This window comes from Lipophrys pholis (genome assembly GCF_963383615.2).
Source record: "Lipophrys pholis genome assembly, chromosome: 22".
Taxonomy (NCBI): Eukaryota; Metazoa; Chordata; class Actinopteri; order Blenniiformes; family Blenniidae; genus Lipophrys; species Lipophrys pholis.
The window spans coordinates 18805330-18829655 of NC_137644.1; the positions used below are offsets into that span (position 1 = coordinate 18805330).

At 42.5% G+C, this 24326-nt stretch overlaps 2 protein-coding genes across 3 annotated transcripts; both read left to right on the forward strand.

The window, feature by feature from the left end:
• The first annotated feature begins 3755 nt into the window (after nucleotides 1-3755).
• Nucleotides 3756-9115, forward strand: kera (keratocan). 2 transcript variants are annotated; one of them, XM_080491987.1, is made up of 3 exons: nucleotides 3756-3944; nucleotides 7264-8135; nucleotides 8224-9115. In XM_080491987.1, exons 2-3 carry the CDS (start codon nucleotides 7274-7276, stop codon nucleotides 8394-8396), a joined length of 1035 nt encoding a protein of 344 aa, XP_080348113.1. In that variant the 5' UTR covers nucleotides 3756-3944; nucleotides 7264-7273; the 3' UTR covers nucleotides 8397-9115. The 2 variants fall into 2 exon arrangements, with proteins under 2 accessions (XP_080348113.1, XP_080348114.1); XM_080491988.1 differs by lacking the exon at nucleotides 3756-3944 and adding an exon at nucleotides 5189-6312 and having other exon boundaries at nucleotides 8224-9109.
• A 2203-nt stretch (nucleotides 9116-11318) lies between these two features.
• Nucleotides 11319-24263, forward strand: epyc (epiphycan). The gene is made up of 10 exons (XM_080491989.1): nucleotides 11319-11602; nucleotides 13955-14156; nucleotides 18800-18983; nucleotides 19335-19778; nucleotides 20191-20403; nucleotides 21672-21803; nucleotides 21970-22128; nucleotides 22267-22469; nucleotides 22669-22764; nucleotides 23308-24263. Exons 2-10 carry the CDS (start codon nucleotides 13962-13964, stop codon nucleotides 23476-23478), a joined length of 1797 nt encoding a protein of 598 aa, XP_080348115.1. The 5' UTR covers nucleotides 11319-11602; nucleotides 13955-13961; the 3' UTR covers nucleotides 23479-24263.
• Nucleotides 24264-24326: the final 63 nt, after the last annotated feature.

Consider the following 24326-nt stretch of genomic DNA (forward strand, 5'->3'; position numbering starts at 1 on the left):
CCTTATACACCCCCGCTCATTTCAATTGTCATCATCTGAATTTCTGTGCAAGTCCACAGAAAGAAGCCTGCTGGTCCTGGAGGTATGCAGGGGTTGCCGGGTTTCGTTCAATACCACAAGCTGCAGAAGGAGATATTTCCAGAGTAACTCTATCCCTCCATCTCTGTCAGATAGAAACCACAAATAGCTCATGATAATAGCTGAAGTATTTTCTTCTCTTTCGGTAAAGATTCCCCGGGGGGCTTCAAAATAAACAGCTAAAGCCTCCAACAGTAAGAAGCTCGGCCTACTTTACTGTTTCAGTGTATTTGGCTCATCGCAAAAGTCTTTTCTTTGGCTTTTGCCTCCAGTTGGAGCCAAAACCAATCGATGTTATTATTATATTATCAAAGCTCGCATTCTTTGTGTCCACTGTGTTTTAACAAACCTTTGAGAATTCAAATGTGTGAGGAATGTGGCCAGACTGCTCAGTCTGGGCCCTTATTGTTGAGAGTTGAGATACTTCAGTAGACGTGATGGAAATAAATCGAAATGTGAGATTAATAATGTGTGGAACAAACAATCCAGTGCATTTCTTCTGAAAGTAGCAGAATTAAATTAAAAGCTATGAGAATAAAACCTCTCAATATGAAAACAACGTGAGGAGATGATGAACAATTGGCTAATATCCATTTTTTTCCCCCCTAAACATTCCTGAGGGGAACAAATGTAGATTTTTGCTGTATTTGTTCCTCATCCATGTCATTTTCATGCACTTTAACAATAAGCTAACTCCACTGAGCAGTAACTTTTGTAGTTTTACAGGAAGAGAAGCACAAGCTGAGTTGACAGCCAACAATGTGGTGCAGCACACTGATAATAAACCCTTAATTTCACCAATTTGTGTGTCTGCTTTACCATAATGACTCTAGACACTGAATGTCTGCTTCTCTTTATCTGCTTTTTTTCTTCGTTTTTCCAGAGAGTTACTATTGTCCAGAAAACTTCGGAGGTCTGAGTCAAACAATTTGGCCCTGGCAGAGCCGGCGCTACTCAATTATGGCTTACGAGGCAGGATTTGATATGGCGGCCCAGCATTGTTTTGACCATTGTCTCTAATTTCTAAGATGTATGTATATATGTATTTTTGTCTGATAAAAATATCAGATTACATAAAACTTTATCGCCATTACAGTGAGATGTTGTTTTACAGATGCTGAAACTGCAGTTTAATGTGTTGGAGTGCTAAGTTATGAAGTATTAGTAATAATAATAATAATAATAATAATAATGTGCACTGATGTAGTGCTTTAGACAGTATGAACTGTAACACAGCCAAAAAATATGGTTGAAAATCTGATATGTAAAGGCATGAAAAGGGAAGAGCAACCTACTGTGTAGATTTAATCTTCAATTCATCAATTATTCATAACAGGAAGACCCCCATTCATCTATTTGGTATTTTCATTTGTAGTAATATCAATTGGAGATTGCTCTACATTTGAATCACTCTGTTACACTTAAGTGTACAAAGTCAACCTCTATTAAATTGGAACCTTTGCATAAATGTTGTGTAAAACATGCATGTGTGGAAGGTGTGTGTGAGTTTCATTCATAAATTACAAGAGTTTCAGAGCTGGAAGTTTCATGAAACATGCTTCACGAAACCAAACACAGAAATGTAAAACTTATATTTCTATGATTAGGATGATTAAACTTGATCATTTTGTGTTGAACGGTTTTAATCAAGTGAATATCTTCTCAAAAGTCTGAACCCCATTCATTCACACCAGCATGGAGGAGAAACTGGCTGAACGAAAGAAGCCACAATAAATTACAATAGTTTCAGTAACTTCAACAACATCATGTTTTACTGAGTGACAATTGTTTATTAGGGAGACTTTTCTTTAACATGTCGAGTCATGGTGGAAGTTTTTCTTTCAACGACAATAATCTGTGTATATAATCAAACATGTTGCAAGACAACGAATCACTGCTGAAAGTAGCCCACAGCTTTTGTCATATTATCATATCATATCAATATTTTCTTTTAGTGTGTTACGTGAAATTCACTTGTCACCATTTTATCCAGTGTGAAATGTGTCTTTGCGCCTCTGTAACTCCCCCACTGATCCTCTCTGATGTGTACCATGTGTGGTTTCATCTTAGATCATTAGTCAGAACTTGATTATGAGATCAGACACTATTTAAAGACGGTGGGTTTCTTGATCATGCGCGGCATTTATAGTTATTATGCAAACTTGTTCCAGATGTCCATTTGAGTTCCAGGAGGTGTTTGTAGTCAGATCCAGCTGTAAAAGTCAGTTGTACTTGACCCACTTATGAAAAGGAAAGTCAGTAGTTGTCATCAGACACTGCAAATACTCCACTACTAATACTCCCTGCTATTAAAAGGTCTATTATAACTGTTATTGTACGTGAAAACCTGATACGAGCTAGAAGGTAAAAGAATTAGCCGCCACCTCTTAAAACGTATAGCATATTTATCTTAGCAGCTTTTTTTTTTTTTTTTCCCACATTAAACATGTTTTTATACATTCGTTGGTGCTGATTCCCAATCTGGAACAATTTCCTCCCCTTCCTCTGGTGTCGCTCTCATTTAATTCCCCCTGTAGAGCTCCTGCTGCTCGTGTCTAGACAATAAAGTCCTTTATAAAACCTTAAGCCTCACATCTCCCTGCTGAAAAGGTAAGTGAAAGTACAATCAGCTGTTGCAGCCTGGCGGCCTTCAGTCCAGACCGACTCCAGCTGTTCTATTCCGTTGCTTCTTGCTGCTTCTTGTCAATCCATCATCGCTCTGATCACACGTCATTCAGTAGTTCACAGTTGTTGGACATTTGCCATCCTTAATTTTCGCGTCAAGCTTTTTCCTCGGTTAACGTATCGATTTCTCATCCCGATTGAAGCGAATGTCGACACAAGTACATCCTGCCTGCCAGGAATATCTACGCCATACCTTTCCCCATCTGGATCCAAGTGGTGGATCGGCCTTCAAATACTTTATAGATCTAATACTGGCAGATGTTACAAACACAGCTGGCCTGGCTTTAAAGGAATGAGCAGAAATGTGCACACCTGCTGTTGGATTTCTGCTTTTGTCTTCATATATAGGTTAGAACAGCGTATTAAGAATTAATGGTTAACATTAAATATTAAAAGTAGAAAGTATATAAATTTGAGGGGTTTTTAAGCAGTTCTAGGCTTTTGTTCTACTACAGTAGACAGGTCTGGCCATGACCTCTGTGTTAAACTATTTTCCGACGTCACTGGGTGATATATCGGTTATTGGTATGATGGGAAAAGCAACAAACTCGAGACCCAGGCTGTAAAATTCCCCCGTTAAAAAAATGCAAGGTGTGAATGTCTGAGGAAGAGAATCGTTGCGCTCCTCTCCCAGCTCACCTGGCAGGCTAGTAAACACACCCCAAGGCCCTACGAGCTGAAAGGAGCCATAAATTGGTTTCACCCTTCCCCCCTGAGTGATGGGAGCAGATCCTCCACTGAAGACCAAAGGGTTTGGCTGGGAACGGGGGGGGGGCAGCACTTTAACCCTCAGCAGCACACTGATGACTTCAATTTGTACAAAAAAGAAAAAGGAGAAGGAGAAGAAGAAAAAAAAAAGCAGTGGATACAAAAAGAAAGAGGTGGGAAAAAAGTGCTGGGCTGGCAGTAAAGTTAAGCAACACAATCGTTTAAAGGACATCCCAACTCGTGCACAATTGTCCTCCCACCAACAACACATGCTCCATCTTTTCACTTTCGACTGGTGTCCAAGGTGCAGCCTCGGGGGACGGGGGTGGGGGTCTAACCAACAAGTGTCAACGGGGTCCAAGGCACTGAGAAGCTTCAGAGGCACTGAGATTGTGTGCAGACAACAAGTCATTGGAAGACGTCAAGAATCAACCAACACCTGGCTGCACCTTCCATCCGGGCTGGACGAGCAGGTACTTTTTTTTTAAATCTATTTTCATGCAATAAATCTGTGTGGGAGGGGTGGGGTGAAAGGCTTGGAAACAAATGCAATGGATTTTTCTGACTAGACTTGACCTTTTATGTGGTTTCCCTTTGTCAGACTCTTGTTCAAAATACATACGTCTTTAGTCTTGCAAATGGATTGGTAGATGACACAGGCTTTTTGTTATCAATGTAAAACAGTTCTACAAACAATTGCACAGCGGCAAATGAATATTTTAGACGTTTTCAAAGAAAACACATTTTGAAAAATCACTTTTACCACTGGACTGGCTTTTTCCACATAACAATCAGTCATAAACAACAACTCCGTACTTTCTCAGATCCTGGTAAAGTAAGCCATACAAACGCTTCCAAATGCTTCAGAGCCATGAAGTGGATTTCAGCATAGCCATCAACTGGAAATAATCCCACAAACCCCATATATTGCAAACACAAGCCGTTGTGTAATTAACATAGCTGGCTCAAACACAAAGCCGCTGGCAGGAAATTAGCATTATCATATTCCTTTGCGTGTGCTTCTCCTTAGTCTGGCTGGCAGATTGTGCCTAACATTTGTTTTCAGTAAATATATGTTCCACTCAGCAATGCATGAAACCCTGACTCACCATTCTAATCTGTTATGAATGGACAATTGTAAATCTTGTGCACATTGTTTTGGAACGATAATGGGAAAGATGCCTCATCTGTTATGCGTGTGTGTGTGTGTGTGTGTGTGTGTGTGTGTGTGTGTGTGTGTGTGTGTGTGTGTGTGTGTGTGTGTGTGTGTGTGTGTGTGTGTGTGTGTGTGTGTCAAGTTTAAGTTAAATGCTTAAAGTGCTGCAAAGTGTTCACATCAGAAGAAAGGGAAAGGGAAAATTCTCAATCTTGAGGACACGGTGGTACTCTTACATAACAGATTACTTGCAAAGAATGCGCAAGGATTCCTCGCATCCTCTGCAGCCTCACGATCATGTGCATCATGCTATGGGACATGATAGGTATTTTAACGCTATACGGTGAGAGCTGTGCTAAAATGCCAATCTTAAAGGTCAGTGGCCCTGGGGGGCCACAGTCCTGCACATTTTAGATAACTTCCTGCAGCACAATAAAATCTAATCGATGAGTCAGCATGACGCTCTGCAGAAAGTTTTGTTTATCATGCATAGTTTGTTCATACACATGTTTTGGATTAGCGCCTGGGCATTTAATTGTCCCCTCAAGATTACAAACATGTGTTCAGGAACGATCACTGCACATAAACGCACCTTGGCTCACACCAGAGGAGCTCTAATGGGCTTGCCTGGCTGATGGTGGAGTGTTGCTCCTATCCTCACCACTGAGCTAGGATTATCCCGTTGCATTCAACCCTTTGCCGTCACCGCGAGAAAATTAGTGCAATCTCATGTTTGCATGTTGAAGGGTCACCAGTTGGGACGCTGGCTCACCTCGACAGCGCGAAATCTCCCCGGCTTAGGTGTGACCTGCCGCCCATAACTGCATTACCGTTCATGTCTGCGGGCCCCGTTTTGTACTAAGTACAGTGCGTCATGTTTGTGCTGGGTAGCTTTAGCGGTAATGCTGACCAACGTGTCTTCCCTGCTGACAACATCAGACGAGATCTTCAGAAGCTATTTCACTATTTCACGAGGAAACAAAGAAAGACTTCCTCTGTAATGCGCAGAGGTCCCACATATACCTCTTTGAACACGTCATCTAGGCTTTTTGAGTCGAGTGGACAACGTTGTATGTTGCGGTTCCTGCTAATTAAAGGATCTTCAACGCCCTGCCTCATGAGAACACAGGTCTTGCTTTAGTGATCATGTGTTGAACCTATCTGCACACTCCATTGAGTGTATCCACGGACGATCGTCACAATTAAGCTGTGTGGCTCTTGTTTTTCACACACTCTTCATTGACAACACAACTTTGCAACTTGCATCTGGTAAATGAATTAATCCTAATCACATTGTGGACCGCACAGAGGCACAGAATTAGCACAAAGGTTGGTAAAGGACACGTGGGGATTTATTAGATGAGTTAAAAAGAGATCAGTCATGTCATCGAGGAGGGAAGGGTTCTGCATGTGGGATCCAGCAAACAAAGAACAGGTACACCTGTAGTGCTTTGCTCCTAACTGGGCCAAAGGCTTACCACACTATATGCCCCTTTGGGATTATGACCTTTGATACTGCGATGCTGTGATTGGCCAGGAGAAGCTTTGGTGTCATCCTGAGTGACAGCTTGGCGCGCACTGAATGAAAAAGGTAGTAGTACAAATAGAGGGAGGAGAGGAGTACCTCCTCACTGTTTGGGAACACACTTGAGCAGCGCAGCAAACGGAAACTTACAAAGCCAAAGGTAAGACGCACTTCTGGAAGGCAAAGACATTGATCCCTCTGTGTGACAGGGTTTGTTTCTGTCGTATTATGTTTTTTTGGGGGGGAAGGGAAGCATTGATACAAGTTTGATTGTCTTGCACCACATCTTGCATTAGAAATCTTTGGGCTCTGCACTGGGAGCGACTGGGTGCACCGAGGGGTGATCTGGCTTCATCTTTGAAGTGCGCCCATCTATGGGAAAGCGTGGCCTTCGCAAAATGAGTTCCAGACAAAGATGGAGCGCATCAAGAATTTAAACAAGCACCAGATGGCAGCTGAAGGGAATCAAGTGGAAGCTTTGGAGATGGATGGATAGAAGATGGCAGGGCAGACTTTGGATTTTTGTTATTATAGCATTTCGGTGCTTCTCCTTTGCATCACTTCCATTTCGTCTTTGCACGTGCTGTTTTCCCCTTTAACCCCAACAACCAATCTCTAAAAGTCGGGTTTTCTTCTGAACATAGCAAAACAATGTGTTGTAATACGTGAACCCTTGTGAATGTGTCCGCTGTGCAAACCAAAGCAATGTGTAGTGGGCTTAGTCATCTATGTCCCAGCATGGCGAACAACGTGCGGCTTACAACTGACATGCGAAGTCTTTCAGTCTGAGCTTTAAATTGGTCCTAATACAATTAAGTTGACCTGGCTCTGCATCCTGTTTGTTGAGCCTCAGACCACCTCTCGCAGGCAGGGCGGTGAGCCGGGATATTTCACTGTGTTGGCAGCTGCAAGGTGCAGTTTAGGACACACCCTCATAGTGGAACATTTTAGTTTGAGTTGTCATGCTTGTATTCATGTATCTTCTGACACCACAAAAGCTGCTTCTAATGTCTCACTTCATGATGTTTATGATAAAAATGAATCAATACATCACTGTTACTTAATTTTTTCCTCTTCTTCTTCTTCTTCTTCTTCTTCTTCTCCAACACAGGAGCAGCAACATGGCACATCTTCTGCACCTTCTCTTCATTGTATCCCTGGCTGGGACTGTTCTCACCCAGGACATGCCCTACGAGGACTTTCTAGCCCAGATGCAGGCCTGTCCTAAAGAGTGCACATGCCCCTCCAACTTCCCTCGGGCAGTTTACTGCGACAATAAAGGCCTGAAGATTATCCCCAACATCCCGCCACACACGTGGTACCTCTACCTGCAGAACAATCTGATCGAGGTGGTGTCAGGAGACGCCCTGAAGAATGCCACGCAGCTGCGCTGGCTCAATCTGAACCGCAACAAGATCACAAACGAAGGAGTGGAAGAGGGCGTCTTTGGCGCGATGGCTGACCTAGTGCACCTCTACATGGACGAAAACCTCTTGTCTTCCGTGCCGTCGCCTCTGCCGGCAAGCCTGGAGCACCTGCGTCTCTCTCGCAATCGAATCTCCAAGATCCCCGCCGGTGTCTTTGTTGGCCTGGATGAGCTTAATCTCCTGGACCTCCAGTCCAACAAGCTGATGGACGACTCTGTGACCGAGGTCAGCCTGAAGGGGCTAAACAACCTGGTGCAGATTAATTTAGCCAAGAACCAGCTGAGCAGCATGCCCCTTGGCTTGCCCCCCACCACCACCCAGCTCTTCCTCGATGGCAACAACATCGATAAGATCCCGGCAGACTACTTCAAGGGTTTGCCCAAAGTGGCATTTCTGAGGCTCAACCACAACAAGCTCGGAAGCAACGGCTTTCCCAAAGACATCTTCAACGTTTCCAGTATTCTGGACCTGCAGCTGTCCCACAACCAGCTCACAGAGATGCCCGTCATTCCCTCCGGCCTGGAACATCTCCACCTCGACCACAACAACATCAAAAGTAAGACCGGATTTCATTTCACCATTGATGCAAACAGGGAATGTATATTTGATCACTGAAACACTCACTCCTCTGTTGTAATTTGCAGCTGTTATCGGCTCTAACGTCTGTCCCGTCCCGGTGAGCGACACTGCGGACGACTCGCTCAACAGCAGCGCTCCTCGGTTGCGTTACCTGCGACTAGATGGCAACGACATCAAGCCACCGATTCCCCGAGATGTCATCCTCTGCTTCCGTCTCCTCAGATCGATTGTTATCTGAAGAAACATTCATTATTCAGTTTTGTTTTTCCACAACCCACGACTTGATTCGGATAGAATCCATACATATCTGCATGTTTTAAAAAACAAAAACAAAAAAAAAACAATTTAACACTAGTTGGCATCCACTTTACTTTCATCTCAAATTCTTTTGGTTTAATTTCAATAAGTTTGAAAAGAAATTTGCTTAACTGGGTTTAACACTATTGTGTTCTGACTGCTTGCTGTGCCTTATATGGGTGTAAACAATCGCATGTGAAACTTTGAACCAAACTTTATTACACCTTAGCATTAATGTGTATTTCTGGCATGTGGAGAGTTTTAAGGACTTATCGTCACTATGAAGAGGGAAAATATCACTTAATTTTTACTTTTGACTACTTTATACATATTTGTAGACTTGAAGCTGAATGAATGGTTTGTGTTTTAGGTTTCAAGAATTATTTACTTCATAAAATCCAACAAAAATATCTATGTACTTTAGGTAATTTATTTTTTATTTAATACAGGGGAGCATAATTCAATTCCTGTGAATCTTCATGACCAACATCCCTTATTGTTTTGTATACAAAGAGAAATGTGATCAATGTTGTAAAAAAAAACCAAAAAAAAAAAACTCTTTTTAATTCAGGTAATTGTTTTTCAGAATAAACTGAACAGGAGATTTCATTTTGTTTGTTTTCAGTTTGAATAAACTTCACAGAATGAACACACATGGTTCAAGTTTGTCTTTTTTTCTTTTTTCTTTGCATGAATATAATTGAGTCTGTGCAGGTCAAGCTGACGTTACATACTGGAAATCCTCAAATCGCAAACATTTTATTTTGGTCTGTTTGAGTAATTAGTCTTTATAATTCCAGTATTTCCAATAGACTCACATTCTATTACAGGGATGCACTATTTGTTACTCATTCAGAACTTTGCACCTCTTTTCTCAAAGAAGCTGAGTTCTTTTAAAGCTAAATTACACAAACAAGACAACAATCAAATATGTATTTAGAAAGATGTGTGAAAGACCTGGACATGGTTCATGTTTCTCCAGTAAACAGAAAGTTTGATATATTGATAGAAAATATTCGGCTAACAAGCAGGACAAAGACACAGCAGTTCCACGGCTACTTCACCAAAGTTACCTGCATCAATAATCAAGTAATCACCATAAGCAGTAACGGTACTTACAGTAATACTTGCTAAATATCTAAACAAAACGAAACACTAGTAGCCTGAACTTGATTGTCTTCCAAATAATTCTTACTTACCCCGAAAAATGAACAAAATTAGTTTAACTTTTCTGTAACTAAGGCCCCATTTAAACATTTCAAGTGAAAATACATAATCTTTGCATTTTTCATCCAGGAAAGTCTCGTGTTTATACTGCGACGTTTTGAAAACAATGCCAGTTTACACGAAAATGGCAGAAATGCTGAAAACAATGTAGTTCACCTGTTGGGCCATTAGTAGGTGCTGTTGTTTGTTTTTGTAGTTAATGGGTGTGGAGAACAATATGTGATAAAACATTAATGAGTACGCGGACACATTGGTGACTCTCAACTACAAAACTACCAAGTCTTATAGACTCCCAGTCGATGATCTTCTGGGAGTCTTGACACTCAGGAGGCCGCCATTTTTGTTATTGTTGCTCTACTCACAAACCTGCGGAAGAAGTATTTACTACCTCTGCCATGGTGCACATGCACAAGCAGCATTTGAGGAAATGTACATTTCTCATACTGTTTATTTTCAGTTCACTGACACAGTACAGTACTTTCTACTTTGTCTTCTCCATAAATATCAAAAAGAACCATTCTGAACAGTGTAAAGAGTGTTTTTATAGACAGTTACTGCTGGATAGCATCATGTTTCATGATTTAGAGCAGGTGTGTTATTGCTGTGGGTTTGAATCGGAAGCCCCCCGAGCTGGCGCTTGTTTTACATTATGACACAGCAGGTCGGATACATAAACACGACTGAATGGCCTCATGTGTCACCACGATAAAAATCTGCCAATCAGTCAACGGCGTGTTTCTGCTGGTGAAACATTTCCATCGCGCTCTGTATTGTTACCTGAGTGCATCGCCAGAGGCGACCAACTCAGCTGGACTTTGCAGGACCTCCACAATGGACTTCTGTCATGCTCTGTATTCATCAATCACTGTCTGCAGATATTATATTTTGGGCAACGTTTCATTCAGTCTTTGAATATAAATCCCGGTTTATACAGCAGGTGTGGAGTGAATCCTGGCTTTTCCTTTTTCCTCTCACTCATCAGAAGGTGTAGAGTTACCATGGGACTGAGCGAGGGCGAAGGTGGGCAAGCTTGAGACAAAGATTGTGTCCAAATAAACCTGGGAGTAAACATTTTTTAAGAATGGACATTAATGACAGACCTGTTTGTACCGACGACAGACACCTTCTTTAACTGTGCACGTTTGAAGTCTTGTTTCCCAGGCGTCTCCCACGCCTAAACGTAAACTCTGAAGCAAGTGCAAAGAGAAACGCTGCTTCAACCCAAAGAGGAGAGTGGAGGCCTTCCTCCAAGCGGGGACTTCCTCTCAGCACCATGCTAACAGCGGCTCCTCACAGAGGTCCCATTGTGTACACGGACCCCGTGGATCCCCCTTTACATGAAAGCAACACATGCCAGAGTTTCACTTCAGGAAAAGGCCGACAAATATTTCAGTCTGATTGAGCCACTCTTAGAAAAATAAAGGATACTCTTGTAGGGGATAAAAAAAACTATTTATCCATCGTGGGGGGGGGGGGGGGGGGGGGGGGGGGGTCTTTGCTTCTTTTTGTGTCTGATGTGTGTGTGTGTGTGTGTGTGTGTGTGTGTGTGTGTGTGGAGAGGGTTGTGCATGCTGGTGTATACAGCGTGGGGTGGGTGCACTCTGAGTGACCAAAAGCAATCTGCTCTGGTCCAATCAGTCTCAGTGCCTACCTTCACACATAAGCGGCAGGGCACTCGGGTCCGCCAGAGCGCACAGACCTACACGTTACACACACCTACACACACACGCACGCACACACACACACACACACACACACACACACACACACACACACACACACACACCTTTCACACACTTTACACACCACACCCTCCCTCCTCAAGGCACCCTGTGCGACCTCTCACCATTGGCCAAGTCCCGGAGCCCTCAGCATCTCCATCACGGCTGAAGGGACCATTCGGGAAAGCAGGAGACAGAGGTAAGCGTTCTTGGTGATATCTTCATGCTGGCTGAGTGGCTCTCTGGTGCACAAGTTCAGGCAGGCTGACTTACTCGACTTGCCCCTAAGATTAAAAAAAAAAAAAAAAAACCACAGCTAATCAGGGGCTTGAATAGGAGCTGCTCTGCTAATTGGCCGGTGCTGCTGCTGCTTTATTTTTCATCTCCTGGTTTTGTTTTGGGAGATTGTCTGAAATGTGAAATCTCTTTTTGAACTTTTTGATTTGTGACATTTGGTTTTGAGGTGTGGAGATGTTCTTCAGGCGCTGCGAGTGTCAGACAGGTCGCACCTTCAATTTTACTCATGTTTTTGCCAATTTTCACAATTTGTTTTTTGTACCTTTTTATTGAAGAGAAATATTTGCCTCCTGAACTTATTCACACTTTTGTAGAAAACTTCTATTTCCATTTAGTTTTTTGTTTTTTTAAATTGTGACACAAAACTTGCTTCTTGAATAATTTTTCCAATAAATAACCTGTACCTGCACAAAATACTTTATCACCTGCTTTGGGAGTCACTATTTTAGCAATTTATTTTTTATTTTTTTTCTGGTCACACCATGAAGTTTGTTTGTGGTCTTTGAGGGAGAGCGTTAGAATCACTCAACACCAGGAATGCTCGGTTTAGCCAAGCATAACAAGAGTGGCAATCTGGAGGCTACACTTGCACACACTGCGCTGCTGTGATGGCCTTTATAAAAGCACACCTCTGTCTATAGCATAGTCCCTCTTTGACATTTCAGAATCGACATCAGCTCAAGGACTGAGTGCATTGGCGGTCGATTTGCATAATAAATCTCTCCTCGTATCAGAGAGGTTAGTTTCACCACCGAAATACGTCGGGAAGATTTATATTTTTTGTTTGTTTCATATCTGCCTTCATCCCAAAGTAGTAGTTGAGGTTTCTCAGTTTTCTCTTTCTGGACGATTGGTATATTTAGGACAGAGCATGCATCTGTGTGAGGCTTGTGTCTTTCCTTGTGTGCGTGTGTGTGCGTGTGTGTGTGCGCGCGCGTGCGTGCGTGCGTGCGTGCGTGCGTGCGTGCGAGTTTGTGTGTCCGAGCAGAGTCACATCTGAATGAAGCTTTTCCTTGCAGCAGAGACTCGCTGCCATCCTGTCCACAAACCTCGGTGGAATTTGGAGTTTGAGTGCTGAGACAGGCAGCGACTGGGCCTCATAAAGGCCGGTCTGTAAAGGCCGAGGGGTCGACTTCGCCTGGAAACCTGCTCCCCCCCCCACCCCTCCACCCCCCCCCCCCCCCCACCCCCCCCCCCCCCCCCCACCCCAACCCACGCACCACCACCACCACCACCCTCCTCACTTTTTTGCTCTCTGCAGCTCAGTTTTTTTCTTCTCTTCACTTTCTCCATCTAACCCTGAGGGCCAACATCTTCTCTACGTCTCTCTCTCTCTCTCTCCGCTCTTCTTTTCCTCTTCTCTCCTCCCTCGCTCTCCACTTCTCTGCCCTGGCCTAGTGGACTCTCTTTAAACTAGTCTGCCGTTTGACACATAACTATCAAGGCCTCACCTGCTCTTGTTGTGCTTTGAAGCTTCACGCTGTCAGATGATTAATCCCTGAGCCTGATGTCAGAGGTGCCGGCTAATTAAACAGTAATTAACATATGCTAATCTCATTAGTGCCTCCCACTTTGGAGTCACTCCTGTGAACTTAATCAGCCTCGCTAAGCTCAGCGGATCGGTGCTGCGGAGGAAATGAACGGGATTATAAACAGCAGCTATGTAGGTCAGGGCGGCGCATTGTGGATTTCTGCGTGGAGTGAAATTCATATGTGCTAATTTTAGATCCAAGTACAAAGAGACATTCTTGTCTGTGGCCTCATTTCAGCTTTGTTACCCCACCAGTGTGATTAATAAACAAGATCTAAGGCCCCTACAAAGTTTCTGCTGAAAAACCAGAGAGAAAATAAATTCCCCTCAAGGTTCTCGTGGTTCATTATCAGATCAACTCTGACTTTTGACCTTTGGCACAGAAGATCACTGATTCCAGCCAAGATGGCCGCTGCCTCATAGGCCTCAGAGGCCATCATATTCTGATCCCCTGAGCTGTCTGCACCTCGGTAATGAATTCATTGACCTCAGTGATGGGACCCGAGGACAAGACTCAGTCTGTAGCTGTATACGTTGACTGTGCTGCCAATAATATATCAGCTGGTCCCGCCAGGATGAAAACACATGCTGTATATTTTGCATTTGTTTCGAACAACCGACAACAGTTTGGTGCAGAAGTCAGTGAGTGGCACCTTGTGACAGTTGAACATCCCAGTCTAACTCCATTCCTCAATAACTTTACCAATCTCTGTCCGTGTGAAGGGGGACTATGAGGATGCTTGTGCGACTCGTGTTCGGACTCTTCGTCCTCAAAGCGGCGGCGGCCGGCCCCAGATTCTCCCGACAAGCGGACTTGGACACGTACGACAGCGTGAACTACGACGTGGATCTAGACAATATCAATTTGGAGAATCAGGATAACTACGAAGACTACGAAGATGAGCTGACGATCGATGAGCCTCAGGTAAGAAACATTCTGTCGGACCTCGACCTTTGATCCCATAAATATCATAATATGCGGGGAAAAGTTCAGAGATCAGCACGGCGTCAAAGGCCTTGCCATAAAATATGCAAATCATTTATTTTGGATAAGTTGAACTTTGCACAATTTAATAAAAACTCAGTGAGGTGGTATAAAGGTGAGTAATTACAGCAAGTTACATAAAAACAAGAATAAAAAATTTTTATCAATTGAAAAATAACAAATTATGGAAAAAAATAAGGATGACAACAGGTAATAAAATGGAATCAATGTGTATTACTAATATAAATGTTGGATTGAAATTCGTGCAACGTCAGTTTTTCCTCATCTTGGTGATGTAAACTCTTTGAAAACGTGTTTCTGAAGTGATCTTCACCAGTTTGTGTCAAACGTAATCAGGTTTGGTTGTGTGCAGGGAAAATCAGCCAAATAGAATAGAATAGAATAGAATAGAATAGAATAGAATTTTCAGGAAATCCGAGACTTAAAGAGGGACTGAAAAAACTTTTCTCTCTCACTTTGTAATAGCAGCTATCACATCAGTTGGGTTATATAATTGGTTATAAAATAAAATAAAATAAAATAAAATAAAATAAAATAAAATAAAATAAAATAAAATAAAATAAAATAAAATAAAATAAAATAAAATAAAAATCCCTAAGAAAACTATTTGATTTAAGTATTTGCAGTTGTGAGTGTGTTACGATCTTAGGTCACCGAGTTCATCTTAACCTGCGAGCTGGACAAACTGTTTTCCAGCTTTTTGATGTTGAGTCCAACATTGTTCGGTTCTTTACTTCGGTCTTCCAAGAATTTTTAGTTACCTGCTCTGAAATTTTCCACACGTTGGGTACATCTGGTGCAGCTTCCATCTGTTGTTTTTTTTTTTTTTTTTTGCGAATCCCAACTCAGAATGGGCAAAACATTTCCAGTCCATCACAGGACCAACACAGAGATACACACCTTCACACACACACATGGCTTTGGACTGTGGGAGTCAGCCAGAGAAAACCAAGGCACACAGGAAGAACACGCAAAGGCTCCACTACACCATCGTGCAGCCATTTTTGATTTCCTGGATGATTTTCTGTTGACCAGTATCTTTAGAATCATTGCAGTATTATTTGTCCGGTCATTCTTTTCACAAGGCCTGCCTATGTCCGTGTATCTGGAAGGCACACAGCTGGTATGAAGTGAATCAGAAGTTTGGACTTGCTGCAGCTCAAGCGTAGCTGCACCCTCCGAGGTTCTGTTCGGTTTCTCCTCAATCTGCTCCACTTCTGTTCAGCTTTTCAAACACAACTGGATGAAAATTGATGCCGGCATCCCATCACGTTGCCTGTGATGTGGCACATCCGCGGGGCACACACAGCGCGTGGGAAACCGCGGCCAAGTCTCTTGTTCCCATTTACACATCTTTGTCTCGAGGAAATCGGGCCGGGCCGCTGATGGGACGACACGAGACGAATCGTCCACATGGGATTCCCGCCGGCTCCCACCGAGCCAGCGAATTAACTCAAACCCGGTGCGGATTGCACTCGCACCACAGCTATCTGAAGGCCTGTCCCAGAATCTGGAGCAGATTTACAAGATAAGGCAAGATGGAAAATCGTCTCTCCATCCACCAAACAAAACTTTTTTTTTCATCACTAATATGAGCGTTTAGTTTCACAGCTGAGTAACACTCGGGCATCGTCTCAGAGTGGGAAAGTTGTGAAGTTCTTTGATGATGTGTCTCGGGTGATTTTGATTTTGATTTTGTGGCGGCAGAGAGCCGGCACAATTAGAAGTACCTCAAATCTTCCTTGTCTGGACCAAGACATCACTGTCTCAGATTGTGTAATTTTTATAATTCAGGATTCTTTTTTTTTTTTTTTTCAAACTCATGCACACACACTAGATTTTAAGGGAGACATGGAGCGATGATGAGCTCCATACCTCTGGAATGCTGAGTCATTACTTTCCACGTCCGGCTCTCGTTTGGTATTTCTCTCCTCTCTTCTCTCCTCAGGGCTGATCTGCTCACAGAGACTCGTCTGCATTGTTACCCAAGCAAACTGCTGCAAGTGGATTCTCCTCCTTTTCCCAATAATAATTGAATTGTTTGCACTCTGTGCACAACCACTGAGGAAAGTCAGTTTATAACTGGAAAATATTTGCTCAAAACTCATTGTTAAATCTGTCTCCAAGCCATCTGCATTCCCACCAAAGTAGGTTTTTAATTCCTGTAGCTCCTCAACTAGTTAAACAGCATAATGTCTTTGACCGAGCTTACAGACTTTAAGTAACACGTTGGAAAATGTGCTTTTCTTCACAGCTAAAAGAAATAGGAAAAAAACCCACTTCCTTAAGCATGTGCATGAAGTAGGAGGCATCGGGGGAAACAATTATCTTAATTCTAGCCAAAGATTACAACTTTTCTTGAAATCCTGCACAAATTAAAGTGTGAATGAACAAGATGTCACATGCACATTTACTATTGGTCTGCACCTAAATGAAATAATGGGTATTCAGAAGTTGATCTAGCATTCACGCTGGGCTGCATTAATTCATTCTAAAAGAGTTGTGGACAGGATATCCCATCCACAACTTCTTATGCATGAATGTATGTACAGTTTACTATACATTACACAACATTTACTTTTTTTTTTTTTTTTTTAACATTGATGGTTGCACCCCCTGTGCATTCTGTATTCCCATGCTGGTTCCAGAGGGGCTTTTTTTTTTTACTTCCCAGGGTTTTTGGTCGCCAGCCTTTTGCCTCTTCTTTCCCCTCGGTGGATGTGTTTGCTTTGGAGAGAGGGGGAAATGAAGCAGAGAGCTGCAATGTGCCAGACTTTTCAAAGGTCTACCTTGTTGTATCCCAAACTACGTCCCAGTCAAGCTTCTTTTATTTTTTTAAGTGACATTCTGAACTAAACAGCTCTCCTTTGCTGCAGCTCTTGTTATTATTGATCTACATTTCTGCTCATTTTGATGTGCTTAATGCTCATGTTGACTCTGATGCTGTCAGTCTGTCTGGACTGAAAGGACTCAGATATATATATTTGCAGCTACCATGTGAGTCTTGGTTCCACAAGGACCATTCCCTGTTTGGAGGGTTGGGTCAGCCTCATTGGGCGTGAAGGGGTGTCAGGTACTACCTGTGGCGGTGTGTGGGAGTTCGTCTCCCCCTTCTGGTGGATGATAGAACTGCAGCAACCACTGTAAACGTCATTATGAATAGCAGGAGGATAAACCAAGACGGACCATAATTCAGAAAAAGTTTGGCAGTTTTTACATCTATTTTCCAAAGAAAATCTTGTTCCAAGGTGTTGAGTGTTTTATTTTTTATTTTTTTGTGATTTTCATATTTTCTCTCTGATGGCCTCTGTTCTTTAAGGTCATCTTTACCGTCTTTGCGATATTGTGAGTCCTTTTCATTGAATTTTAAAACATTTCTTCAATGAGGATTTAGCCTTTTTTTTTTTTTTTTTATTCTTTGCAAAGCACATATCCTCCAGGTCCTCCTATAAAGTCTGTAAATCAAGTCATCTGACTTTCAGCACAATTGCATGTGAAGAAATGTGTTATGATGCGTCTGTATACGTATATATTCTTGTGTTGTTCAGTCTTCAATCTGCTCAGTTTGGTGCCATCAAGTGGTGAAAATATGAAAGCAGTCCTGTGGTCATGGAGGGACAGTCCCAAGGCATCGTTTATATTCCTACTGTCAACAAAGGAAATGTGCAAAAACTCCTTTATTTGCCTCTTTTCAGGCTCAGATTTATATTGAGGACTCCGTACCTTTACACCTGTTTTTACCAACTGCACATTCCCTCAGTGTTCATATCTTGCTGATTTGAATCAATACTCTTAATCAATCCATTTAGTTCAATTCAGTTTTGTTTATTTCATTCTTTGACAAAAGAAAATAAAAAAAATGACGATTCAATATAAAACAAAACAAAAGTTTCCAAGGTTATGAATGAAACGGAGTTAAGGACAGTGTGAATTTATATAATCTGCCCTTTTATATTGCACGATCAAAAACATTAAATAAACAAACAATCCCAGCTGAAAACAGGATAATGCTTTACTAAAAGCATTTAATTAGTTGAGCTATCCTCAATGCAGTCATTAGTTTATTACAGTTATTTTATACCTTAAATATTGTGTAGCTATGTCTTTACACAGTATGTTGTAGATTAAAATATCACAGATTTCTTTTTTACAGGTGCAAGAGTTTAAGAACAACGGAGAGCATTCATCTGAAAATATACATACTCAGGCCTTTTTGCTGTGAGCATATGGTGCTAACCACAGTACATTTAATGACTTACTGCAAAAATAAAACTGACCTCACTCCCTGAATCTGGAAGAAAACATTAGAATTACATGTGCTTTGCAGTGATATATAGTGTTTATGTTATTGACTGCTAAACGCACCAATTGGACATACTGCTCTAAAATAAGAAGGAAAAGAGAAGGATAAAAGATGATGGTTTATTCTGTAAGATATCCCTATTCTAAAAATGTGGGTCATTTACAGGAAAATTAACAATCCGGATAGTTGAAGCCAAAATGCAAAATGTTCTTCATGTGTGTCGTATATCTCTGACTCACTGCCGCTGTATTATTCTCAGATAGAGATTGAAACACTGGCCCCGCCCGACTATAACTACCCTGCACCCGAGGACTCGTTGGAGGCTGAAAAACAGGAGGAGGAGGAAGAGGAGGAGGAGGAGGAAGAGTTGCCCCTAACACCCCAGCTTGTCCCGCAGGGTTCAGGGGGATCCGGGCTTCTCATGGGCCCAGACACACAGAAAGGTCTGACACAGCACAGAGACGTTGACCTTTAATCCCTTAAAATTCTGATCTAAGTATGATAATCCACTGTGAGTCAGCCTCACTCATCCTTGTGACGACGGGGTGGTGAAAGCAGCATTACCTAAAAACCATGACCACAACCCACATTAATCCGTCCTCTGAACTGATAATCCGCGATAATCTCTTCCATTTTGCATGTCATCCATTTAACTAGCAGCTAATGGTTAAATGTGTTCACCGTGTCTTTTTTGTCATCAACAATTTAACCCAATCATCATTGTGATTCCTGATTATTGATCTTTTCTAGCGTCACCTGTCTTTCTATTAATCCCTAATCTTGTCTCTAACAAGAGGTGGAGCTGCGTCTGACGCCCATCGATATTCTTCATATCTCCGGAGATTTCGGGGGCTCCACGGGGTCTGGGGCCTCGGGAGCTTCTGGGGCTTCCGGGGCTTCTGGGTCTGGAGGCTCGGGAGACATGCTGGTCTCCGGTGCCTCGGGTGACATTATCCTGATCTCCGGGGACTCCCGGGAGCTCGTCGGCTCCGGGGGGTCCGGAGAGTTCTTGTTATCCGGGGATCTCTTGATATCTGGGGATCTGTCGGGATCCGGAGATACCATGGGATCCGCCGCCTCTGGAGATTTCTCCGGAGGCTCCGGGATAATGATTGATCTGGGTTCTGGAGGGTCAGGGGACCCGTCTGGTTCTGGGTCCTCTGGAGATGTTTTGACCTCTGGGGCCTCTGGAAGCTCCGGAAGTTCTGGGGACTTTGGGATTATTCTGATATCAGGAGGTTAGTACCTTTACAGAGCCGTCACCAGAGAAAATATCCATCCTGTCATTCTTTTTTCTCTCTCTTTTTTTCCTTCTTTCTTCTTTTTTCTTCACTTTTTCTTTTTCTCTTTTTTCCAACTTTTTTCTTTCTCTTTTTTCTTTCTTTTTTTCAATTTTTTTCTCATCCTGTCATTCTTTGTGATTGATGTCTATTAATTGTCATAAAGGCCATTTAACTGCTTATTTTTAATTGTAGTTAAATGTTGAGTTTGTTTGTTTTTGTGCTCCTGTGTGTAACTGAGTCTGTGTTTCATCATCACCGTCTCTCTAATGTCCCGTCACGTCTGAAATGTTATCGTGACTGGATTTCCATCTCACCCTATCGCCCCCTAATCTCATGTCTTCTAACCTCAACCCTTGGCTTTAACAAGAGGAGGAGCTGCCCCTCACCCCTCACACTATCCCCCACGAGGCATCTGGGGCTTCTGGGGAGTTTTCAGGAGCGTCAGGAGGCTCAGGGGCCTCAGGGGACGTCGGGGCCTCTGGAGATTTAGGGGTTTCTGGCACCTCTGGGGAATCTGGTGTCTCTGGCTCTGGAGACATCGAGGTCCCTGAGGTAACCCTGGTCCCTGACATTGATAAAGGTCAGTATCTAGTCTGGACATGTGTGAGACGTGCTAACAGCAAAGTGAAACTTAAGTCTTAAGTACGCTTAAGGCCCATTAAATGAGGTAGATGCCAATAAAAAGATGGAATCCACTGATTAAGTCAGCAGGTGATTATATAGTGAGAGAATTAAACAGTATTTTGTTTAAGCTGGAAAATATTGTCAAAATCAAATGATATTATTGGGTGTGACCCAAAGTCTTTTAAAGGGGTCATATTATCCAGCTTTTCAACACTTTCACATGGTCTGGTCGCTCCAGAAACCTTCAGTATGCTAAGTTTCTAGCTCCTCCTTGATTTTCCGCCATTTGAATATTGGATCATAGGAGCTACATTCAGAATCTGCTGTGTCTGTGTGAGCTGGACTGGCTCCGCCCACACATGCCCATCTTGGGAAGAGGAGGAAGTACTTCCTCTCGTGGTGCCATGTGCCAGGGCAGATCTGCCTAATTGTGGGAGGAGTCAAAGGGAGGGCCTACCTCGATTGGGATTGGCTAAACCCCCGATGACACTATATAGGGTTTGATTCTGATTGGCTGGTTGGAGCAACACACTTTTTAAAACCTGAAACAAGCCAGGAACAGAGAGGACAGACTGTCTTCACTTCTGGGACATCAGTCCAGGTATGGGGACGATTAGTACTGCTGGAGAACCACTAGAAAGTGAATTTTGCATAATATGACCTCTTTAACAATTTTGAGGGATTCAGTGACTTGCAGGATGAATGAACTGGGAAACATGAACGAAAAAACTCAAATCACTTCAAAAAACATTTGACTAATTTAGTATTTGCAGACCAGGTGGTGCACCCAGTTCCGTCTTAGTGTTGAATGTGAATCTGGTATAGAAAATGAACCGAGCCAAGTCTATGGGACAAGTTGCAAGCGACTCGCTGTGGCTCCCCTCGAAAAGAAAACAGCCGAAAAGAGACGCTTCTCCAGGATTTATGACTGATGTTTGTACTAAATTTACTGTGGATATCTGATCTTAGAGCCACATTTTCATTTACTCGTTGCTAACATTCATGTTGTTCATAACCTCCCATCAAATGACAGTGACTGTTTATTAACACCATTTTAACATCTTACACTTAATTGTCACAAACACTTTGTTAACACCGCTAAAACTGTTTTGTGTAACATCCGGGCGGCAAACAATAGTCTTCTTTCTTGATTGCCAGACTTCTCGTCCCAAATCCTGGCTGATCTAACCTGTTTCTCTAACGCCTAATCTTGTCTCTAACAAGAGGAGGGGCTGCTTCCGACCACACCAGAAACCTTTCAGGAGGGTGCTGGCACTGTAGAAGGGTCAGTGAGCTCTGGATTGCCAGAGCCGGGTGAGCCAGACGAGCCTGATGAGCCTGTGGTTGTCAGACCAGGTCAGTACTGAAGAGCCAAATGTAAAACCTCACTTCACTTTGGGACTTCGTCCATCAGGAGCCTGATTTTAATCGTGGGGTTAAAAGCTATGCACTCAATGTGATTCGAGACGTGTCCTTCGTGAACTTTTATGTCTTGTTTGTTTTCTGGGTCGGTCCGATGCAGGTATGCCCACGTGTCTGTTGTGCACGTGCCTCGGCGGGTCGGTCTACTGCGATGACTTGAAGCTGGACAGCGTGCCTCCTCTCCCCAAAGACACCACTCACTTTTACGCCCGCTACAACAGAATCACCAAGATCAACAAGTCCGACTTCGCCTTCATGAGTGAGTCACCGAGCGAGAGTTATCTGTGCACAACTAAATGTCAGATTAGTATATCGCACAACTCAAAAGGTTGATGGACTCATTTGAAGTTTGATCACAGAGTGTACGTTTGTTTTTGTTTTTTTTAACTCAATCCAGACAAACTGAAGAGGATCGACCTAACCGCCAATGAGATCACGTCCATCGACGATAAAGCCTTCGTGGGTCTGCCCGAGCTGGAGGAGCTGGTCATCCGGGAGAATCACGTCTCACAGCTGCCGGCCCTCCCAGAGACCATGACCTTGATCGATGGCAGCCACAACAACGTCGGCTCAAAGGGCATTCATAAAGAGGCCTTCAAAGTATGTCGATGTCATTCACACAACGTCTTTCGAATGCAGATTGTACTTGTCATAAATAGGAAATTCTGATCCCATGCCAGGGTCAGTATCGGCTGACGACAAGATGCTGAAAGGAGAGGAGTTGTTACGACATGAGATCTACCTTAAAATACCATTTCAAATACCAGTAATGACTTCCGTCTTTTCCCTCTGTTCGCAGGATATGACCAGCCTGCTGTACTTGTACCTCACAGACAATCACATTGATTACATCCCAGTGCCTCTGCCAGACAGTCTGAGATCTCTACACCTACAGGTAAACCAAATCCAGCTTCCCTCGGTACCTTGAAGTCTAGCCAACATTTGTTCTTTAAACTGCAGTAAATATGTGGCGATATCAATTCGACATGGACCGAAATCTCTAAAGGTTCATTCTTCAATTCCTACAATTAAAGAATGAAGGCAGATCTGAAGGCAAAACAAGGAGAAATGTTTTGAACGTTTGTGTTTCTACAGGCACACATTGATGCAAACTATTCAATGGTGTAATATCTAGTTATCTGACTAACCTTTTTTCACTCATTTGTAAACTTTGTTTTTGTATTAAAACATGCTCCATTTTAAAATGTTGTTAATAACCTTGCATTAAGCCTTAGTTTAAAGTGATAGTATCTTTTAAATTGCTGCTTTGAATTTGTTCCCTCTGACCATCCTGATAAACTCATCATTAACACAATTTTTCCTCTGATTAATTTCCCGTCAAAACACGATTTTTTTTTTTGTTGCAAACTTTTGCAAATAATCTGCTTTGGCAATCGATAAAAATGTTTTTTTTTTTTGTTTTTTTTTATCCTTGCAGCGGAATAATATTCAAATGATGCATGAGGACACGTTCTGCAATCTGAAAGATTTCAACTACATCAGGAATGCGTTGGAGGACATCCGTCTGGACGGCAACCCCATCAATCTGAGCAGGACCCCGCAGGCCTACGTCTGCCTGCCCCGTATACCGATCGGGGATCTCATTTAACCACACAGACCCCGACACCCTTGCACACAGATTCAACCACATGCACACAGATTTGTACATAATGGCACTCAAGACAACGCATGCCGACGCATACATTTTACTCACTCCTCAAGAGAAAACTCACTTACAGATTCTTCGGGGTACAAAAAAATAAGCCGTCAGACGTGCTGCTGGAAAATCAGTGCAACTATGTGGAAATTGTTTCATAAACACCAAAATAACACATCAATTCACCAAAATCAGTCTGATTCTGGTGATAAAAGCACATACACACTGCTTTACCGCACCTCGTGACTCTTCATGAGATTTTAATGACAGGAAAACAACACACACACACGCACACAGACACACACACACACACACACACAGAGGAACTTCCTGAAAAGCCAAATTGCTCCACAAACTGATTAAATGCAAACATTTGTTTGTGTTCGGTGAAATCAGTTTGTTTTTGTTGTTTTTTAAAGAGAAACCCTTGAATGGCATGTATTGTGTGTATGGCATCCTGTTAAGTGTCTTTTCATGACTAGCAATAATAAATAAATAAAAAAAAGCCCAACCAGTAATATATTGTTTAAATATGTTTGTTTTGTAAAAAATAAAAAATAATGTTGTCATTGATGATGAATCTAACACTTTTGACATTGTATACTAGTATAAACATTTTGAAGCTGGAGCTTAATAAAAGGTCAATTGAGTATCTAATGCAATAAAAGACGCATTTAAACACTATCATTGGTTGTAAAGTCTGTACTGTAATATAAAAAGAAATACTACCAAAGGAGAAAAAAGGTTGTTGGTTTGTTTTTTTTTTTTAGATGAACTGCAATATTTGGGATTCTACACTC